This window comes from Gracilinanus agilis, chromosome 5, assembly GCF_016433145.1.
Source record: "Gracilinanus agilis isolate LMUSP501 chromosome 5, AgileGrace, whole genome shotgun sequence".
Taxonomy (NCBI): Eukaryota; Metazoa; Chordata; class Mammalia; order Didelphimorphia; family Didelphidae; genus Gracilinanus; species Gracilinanus agilis.
The window spans coordinates 179,019,869-179,028,170 of record NC_058134.1 but is presented as its reverse complement, the minus strand read 5'-3'; the positions used below and the strand labels follow the sequence as shown (position 1 = coordinate 179,028,170).

Below are 8,302 nucleotides of genomic sequence, written 5' to 3'. Positions count from 1 at the left end.
ATATATATATATATATATATATATATACACAGAATGAACTCTTTCAAAAGGAGCTCCATCTGACAATGCAGGTCAGAACCTTCTTTGCAACTTCCAGTCTCACAGGAGGGTTTGGGCCAGCGAGAGGTTAAATAACTTGCCCAGGATCACGCGAGTACATTGTCTTTCTGACTTAAGGCCAGCTCTCTATCCACTCGACTGCATTACCTCTTCTTGCAACTCTATATTCTCTCTCGCCAAAGGTTTCTATACACACGTGCGCAGCCATATACGCGGAACAGTTAATAGATTTCCCCGAACTCTCTTCAGCTGGGATGATTTCTGTATTTCAAATTCAATTTCCTAGGTTGAGCTACCAACACCTTTCTTTCTACCTCAAAATGAATCACAAGCACATTCAGTGTTTCCGTCACTTATTGTACATTTCAAACATTTTCACAGAGGATGAAAAAAAAAAAAAAGGATCAAGCGATGTCATTTCTTAAAGACGTAAAAAGGGATAATGGATGGTTGGTGGCATTTCAAACAATGTTTTTCTTTCCTTACACTTACACACTAATGAGGGTGGTTTGACAAATCCCTTCCCTCTCTCTCCCCACCAACTTCAGAAATTTGCATTTCCTTGGAAGACAGAAATAGTTTGCCAATAAATGGCAAATTGGGAATACTTTTCTTCATTTGCAGAACATCTGTTTGATAGATACATTAGCTGCCAGTGAAGCTGCTATAATTTAAAATTTACAAGCAAGTGGGGTAGAGTGTAGATTACAAGTTACAAAATTAAAAAGAAAGAAAAGTAATATAAATTATAATAAACAGCATGGATCTGTGAAGATCTCAAAAAATATATTCCACTAATTCTCAACAAATATATTTTTCTCCCCTACCCCCATGCACATAGTATTCCCCCGAAATCTTTCTAGAACGATGCACATTTTCTAACACATTTAGGTGGTATCTATATACTCCAAGTGAATATCAGAGCCAAAATAACCATTCACAGGAGGCTGGGGCCACGATGACCAGTCAGCTGAGGGCCTTCCCTCCCAGGGGCAATGGCATGAGAGAACCCTAGAAGTGTCCATGTGGGCCGAGTCTCTCGGACCTGGGACACGTGGCGATGGCTGGTGGCAGAGCCACTTCCCGGATCAGAACTGAGCCTTCACGACTAAAGACTGGCCCACCGAGGGACGCAGTGAGCTCGGGACGGCTCCAGGGGCTGCCTGGGAGGGTGCAGTAAGGAAATTAATTTGGCCATCTCGGCTGCCCGATATTTTCCTACATTCTCAGACAATGGTCGGTCTTTCCAGAGATCTGATGATTACACACTTACCCCACTTGAGACAATTTATTCAAGACTCAATGAAATGCCTACCTGACTTTTAAAGCAGCCACCCTCTAGTGGATCAGTATTAGCAGCACATCTTGGGGTCAAGCTGGAAGGGATTTTAGGAATAATCTAGTTCGATTCCCTCATTTTGCAGATGAGGAAACTAAGGCTGTGGAGGACTGTTGTCCCTCAGTCGTAACTCTTCACAGTCCCATTTGGGGTTTTCTTGGAAGACAGTGGAATGGTTTCTCATCCTTCTCCGGCTCATTTTACAGATGAGGAAATGGGGGTAAACAGAATTAAGGGGACTCTGGCCCAGAGTCCCCCGCTAGTAAGTGTCTGAGGCCCGTTTTGAACTCAGAAGGACGAGCCTTTCTCATCCTAGGTCCTTTTTTTACCCATCCTGTCCTCTGGACCACCTAGCTGATTAACCAAAGACATGCTTTACCACAAGTTTCAGTAAAAGAAAGGCCACCCATCTTTCCCACAAATACACACGTTGTTTTGATAGTCGTAGGTGTAGACATCCTTCTCTTCCCCAGACACTCTCCCCTCCATCCAAGAAATGGGAAAGAAAAAGAGGTCCTTCATGAAAAGAGGGGAAATCTCGGCATCGCAAAGAGAGGGAACGGCGGTGCCCACCGCAGTGAGGAGGGGGTCTGCCCTTCGCCAGCCTTGCCTGTAGAGCCCCGCGGCGAAGGCAGGCGTACAGAGGTGTGCCTGAGCCTGGCGGCACTACGGAGAAGCACGCACGCCTCCCAGATTCCAAAAACTTTTGCTGGCTAATGTGATTCATACCATCAAAACACCCATTTATCTGAAGTGTAAAAAGAATGGCCTTGAAATATTGTTCATCTCAGCCCATTAAATGTGCTTAGCTTTGACTTGTGTCTCATAACAGCCGAACATTATGACAATTTCCCACCACAACATGCATCGAGGATGATTCATGGCTGAATCCAAACATATATTCCTTGCACCAAACGAAAATAACTAGAAATAAGTTTGCCTGCTGGGAAACAGTGATGATCAAACAGTGATAACAGGGAAAATACAGAATCTATTTCTGGACTCTGCAGGAACATATTTGCATACTGAAACTTCCAAAACTTAAGGGAAAAAAAATACTTTTTTTCATTCCTTGTATTTTTTTTCTTGGTAAATTATGATCACCAGTGATGTAATCTGACATGAGATCCATATCATTTCTTTAGGCTTAATAATTAATTCATGTGAATATAACTGTCTACAACAGAATCTGGCTGGATGTTCTAAAATTTTTTATATTCTCCTTTGAAATGTAACAATTTTAAGTATCCTAGAATTTTAAAACACCATCAATTAGCAAGTTTTATTAACTGCCTCCTATGTTTCAAGGACTGTATTGGGAAACAAATAAAAAAAGTGGGGGCAGCTGGGTGGCTCAATGGATTGAGAGTGAGGCTCAGAGACAGGAGATTCTGGGTTCAGATCTGGCCTGTTTCCTTCCTTCCGAGTTCTGGTCTCACACACAGCACTCTGTCTTGCTTGCAACCTCAGAGACACCTTTTCTAAAGTTCTTATCTTATCAATACTTTATCAATATATTTCCTATTTTCCTTACTACACCTCAGACACTTCCTAGCTGTGTGTAAGTCATTTAACCCCCATTGCCTAGCCCTTACCACTCTTCTGCCTTGGAATCAGTACACACACGTTATTGATTCTAAGATGGAAGGTAAGGGTTTAAAAAAAAGTGACAAACCCTTCCCTAAAGGAGCTTACTCTCAATATGTATGCATTTAAACGATGAGTACATAATCTTGGACCAGTGACCAGCAAAAAAGGTGAATCCACAAATGGCCTGAGACTGGTAATCCAATGTATGTCATTAAGACCTTTAAGATTTTCCCTGCTCACTAATTAGAAATCTTTCCACATTATAAGGTGATAATTCATAAAGTAGGGCAAACAGACACTGATATTTTAAAAAGAAAGAAAGAAATGTTGTAAATGTAGACCAAATTAGGTTTTAAGATGTGAAATTATAGTGTTCATTAAAACATAAGATTAAGAGAATTTGTGTCAATATTTCTTTTCCATTTTATTGATTGGAGTAATAAACCCAGCCATAAAGAATGTATGCAAATCTCTATTTATTGGGCACTTCCTCTAGGACCCACACTGGGTTAGACAGACATTATTAGAGATACAAAAGTGGCCTATTACCTAGTCTTGGCCCTGAAAGAGATTTTGATGAAGGGAGGGAAGACGAGGCAGAAGAAAAGTGATCAGAGGCAAATTCTCATGAAAATGACTTCCTATGTCAAAACAGAACTCAAAAGAATGAAAAGATTATACTTTAGAAAATAGAGGTGAGCTAACAAAACAGGAAGAATGACTACATTTTCTTTTTAACTCAAACAACAACAACAAAAAAAAAAACTACTAGTGGGTTTATTCACTTTTTTGACATAAGCGTTTTCAAAAGTACTTCTAAATAATCAGACTGTGCCTCTGATGATGCCCTCATCACATTAACTCAAGAGCAAAATTCATTAAAACTGGAATGAAAAAAGTTATGGAGGTTTTGGTATGGCTTCATTTTTCAGTACTACCTCAGGAAAGCACCCAGGATAGTGTGTTACATTATCTGAAGCAATTAGACATTATTTCATTAACAAGATCAGTCAGGAAAAAAAAATGCTTAGGCAACCCTGAGTTGTCAGCAATGTCTGCTGCTGGGGCAACAATATCTTTAGTCAAGCAGCTTAAAATGCTGTAAAAACGTCAAGCAGTCCATCCTTAAGACACATATCTATATCGTAAATTAAGAGACAGGTCTTTTTAGCCCCATTTGTAGAGACAGGGAAATTACAAAACAGAATGATGAGTCATTTTTTCTCAACTGCCAAAAAAACGTAATCAGGAATGGAAATGAGACCCGAACACAAACTCCTAGACCCCTGAGATCTCCTCCTTCCTTGAGCAAACACAGAGTATGCAGCTACTCTCCACAGGGCTCTCTGGAAACAGTTCCTATGCTTAAAGAGCTGAAAAAACTCATTTTTTATTATTTTTTAAACCCCTGCCAATATCACCCTTAAACACAAAAGCACTATTACAGTCTAGAAGGGGAACCTCTCTTAGGCTGACTTGGAATGAAGTATAAAAATTTCTAGGATTCAAAGGATCCTAGATGGAGCTCCAGAAGAGACTTTGAAGATCATCTAATCCATTCCTCACTTTTTATTTTGTCATCGTCATCATTGTTCAATCATGTCTGACTCTGTAGCCCCATCAGGAGTCTTCTTGGCAAGGACACTGGAGTGGTGGGTCCTTTCCTTTTCTGGCTCATTTTACAGATGGGGAAACGGAGGCAAACAGGGTAAAGAAGTACTTTCCTGGCATCACAGAGCTAGGAAGTGTCTGAAACCAGATTTGAATTCAGGAAGAGGAGTCTTCCTCACTCCAGGCCAATGTACAGTTTGGAATTGTTGTAAGGCCAGGAAGACTACATCTCCGAGGTGTCGGAGGAAGTTGTAGCAGGGAGCCCTGGGAGACGTAGTCTTCCTGGGCTTACATCGATTCCAAATTGCACACCTAGCATTATCCACTGTGCCACCTGCCTGCTACCCATCTCCCCAATTTATAGGTAAGAAAACAGAGGCCCAGGGAGATTAAAGCTCTGAAGCAAGGCCACAGGGGTAGTAAACACTATAATCAGGATTTCAATTGAGGGCCTATGGCTATAGAGCCACAGCTCTTTCCACTTCTATAGATTGTACTTTGCAACATACAAGTGGATGATGCACCCTGAATCAAGAAGATCTGAGTTCAAATGCATACTCAGACATTTACTAGCTATGTGACCCTGGGCAAGTCACTTAACCACAGCTGCCTGGCCCTTACCACTCTTCTGCCTTTGAATCAATCATTAGTATAAGGTAAGGATTAAAAAAAAAGTGGTTTACAAACTTTCAAATTTCTAAATAAATGCTAGCTGCTATTATTCCTAATAGCAATGTTTTCCCTTTGCCCAGTCTACAGGGGAAAGTACACTGGCCTGGACACCTGGACACACGGGTTCCAGGCTCTGCTCTGCCAGGAGCTTCCGTGTCTCTGGGCCTCGGCGACCTCATCTACACAGTTAAAAAAGGCTGAACCAGGGGATCTCTTTTCTATTCTAAAATGCTATGATTTTATATGTATATTTCCCAAGAGAAAAAATAGGCCTGTAAAATAAAGTTCTTTTTTTTCTTTTTAATATCAAATGTTTGATCCATTTTGGACTGACGGAAATGTTGCCAGTTTCTTTTCATTATAACCAGCAGGTATATAAGTCCCACTTAGGCGTCTATTTAATAATCCTTACCTTTATCCTCATGGGTAATCCTAGGGAAAGACTGAAAAAGTGACATTGGGCTGCCTTACACATAAATACTGTGTGTGGAATGAAAACAGAGCCTAAAAAGGGCAGTGGGTCCACATTGGACTTCAAATAGGAAACCTGATTCCTTTTTTAAATAGATCTAGAGCAAGAAAGTCATCCACAGGGAGGACAACCTCCTCATGACACAAATATACAAGGGAGGCTTAGGAATGTGAAGAAACTGGCCCAAGGTCAAACAGGGAATAAACCTGGATTAGAACTCAAGCCTCGTGACTCAGAGGATAGGATTCCACCTAAATGGTTCCTATTTTGATACTTAAATGGAGACATCACCAAAAAGGAAGCTTTCTGATGTGGGGAAATGGTGGGTTGGAACTCCATTATACACTCTGATCCGTGTGACTTTGAAAACATTCAGCAATGCATCCATTCCTCATCTGTCCAAGCCCAGATTCTAGAGAAGAATGAAGAGCTTACCTTGAACACTTCCATTGGAAGAGGAAATTTTGCGGCCTCATTAAGGGATTTTTCCAGAGCACATTTCCATTCAGATGTTGTCTTCAAAGAATAGATTTCTAGATGAACAACAACAAATCACAATCACAGTGTACAGGCTAAAGAGTTCCACAGCTCTGTGTATTCATTCACAAATGTTAACTTTGCAAACTCTCAGTTAAAAACCTAATAACCACAGCAGTCTCCATGTAGCCAGGACAAAGACTCACTCCCAAATTTGTGAGATTAATGGCAACTTGCAATTGCATTATACAATGTGCAAAATGGGCTAAACAAGGATCCTCTAAAGAGAGCATTTGCATACACTCTACAAGCATTCTAAAAGGGATTTAATGGTATTAATCACATTAGCAAGACCTTCAGTGATGCACTTCCCACAAATCACCTAGGAAACAATATCCACTGATGAAGGAACTTAATATCGGATGCATTTCCATAGTAAAAAAAAAAAATGTTCTTTTGCCTATCAGTCACCATTATTACAGCACGTTTGCCACCCAATCTCTAAGCCTTCTGCATGTTGAAAAAGAGATCCACGTAAATCATAAAATGACTGAAAGGTAAATTAAAATTTACCAACCAAACTTAATACTGACACTTGAAATGTCTTCTAACGCCCCACAGGCTACCCGTATTTGTTTCTGGGGAGGGGGGAGGAATTACCCATGTGGGTTATTCATCCTGAGTGTAAAAACTGGGGGAAAAAAACAAGAAGTAAGAAGTTGTTAAGTAATGTTTTTACCTGTGGCTGAAACTTCAAGGAAATTTTATGATCTGATCTCACCAGATTTAAGGCCTTATCAAAATAGGATTTGCAGAAGCACTCACTGGAAGTGGATATGTTTATACCATCACTATATCAACCTGGGCTACTTTAGACAGACAGACAGGATATGAATATGAATTTAAGTACAGTTAAAAGGCAACATTAAACATTTGGGGCTATATTTTTAATTCCTTGCCTGTCTGCTTTTTAACATGTGGCCATATATTTTGATGCTCAAGGCTTCTGGATTCACCTTGTACTTTGAGCCCTTGTAGGATGTGCCTGTGTTCATTGTCTCTTCATTATTTTCAATACCTTTTTATGGTGGGTACCAAATGGTGCCCAAAATCACTGAACCATCAATGCCTCCCCCCGAGGCACTGATGACTAAGCAGGCACAAAAAAAGCAAGATGTAACTTACTTTTGCTAGTAAATAATGGCAGCCTATACTTGAGTACAAATAATACTTCAGTATTTTGTGAGGGAAGTCCTGCATTAAGGGATTTTTTTTTAAAGGGAAGTGCCTGGGGGCAGCCAGGTAGCTCTGTGTATTGAGAGTCATGGCTAGAGATGAGAGATTTGGAGTTCAAATTCGACCTCAAACACTTCCTAGTTGTGTGACACTGGGCAAGTCACTTAAGCTCCATTGTCTAGCCCTTATCATTCTTCTGCCTTGGGAACTAATACACAGTATTGATTCTAAAACAAAAGGTATGAGGGAAAGACAGAGAGAGGCAGAGACAGAGACAGAGAGAGAGAAAGATGGATGGACAGATAGATCTGTATTTCAAATAATTATATTCCTTCACATGTTTTATAAATCTAAAATTATTTTATGAAGATGTCTATAGGCAGGCCTATATGTCCAAGGCTTCTGGATTCACCTTGTACTTTGAGCCCTTGAAGGATGCGCCTATGTTCATTGTTTCTTTATTATTTTCAAAACCTTTTTATGGTGGGCACAAAATACTGCCCAAATTCCAAATGCCAAAGTAATCCATGATTCAAAAAAGTTAAAGAATCCCTTTTTATCTGTCTAAAATTTGTCGGGTGAAGGTTATTCTAAAATGATACTCTAGTCTAGTAATGTGAAAGCAAGATCCTTGTCCAAAGACCAATCAGAAAACATAGTCTTTAGAAGAACTAAATCCTATCAATGTTGACATTTTTACTTTACATGGAACCAGAAAGGTGAAATAATGAAACGGCAGATGGCTGAGAGGATTCTGAGAGAGGCAGAAGGTTTTATCCTACGCCTGCTCAAAGGCAACTAGAAACACTGCTCCATGAGATATTTGTTCATCTGCAGAGATCACA

At 40.2% G+C, this 8,302-nt stretch overlaps 1 protein-coding gene across 1 annotated transcript in view; it reads right to left on the bottom strand.

The window, feature by feature from the left end:
* SFMBT2 (Scm like with four mbt domains 2) overlaps positions 1-8,302 on the bottom strand; it is a 279,653-nt gene that overhangs the window by 116,226 nt on the left and 155,125 nt on the right. Inside the window, exon 7 of the mRNA XM_044679668.1 lies at positions 6,180-6,277. Within this exon, the coding sequence (XP_044535603.1) occupies positions 6,180-6,277 (98 nt within the window). The remainder of the gene's footprint in view (positions 1-6,179; positions 6,278-8,302) is intronic.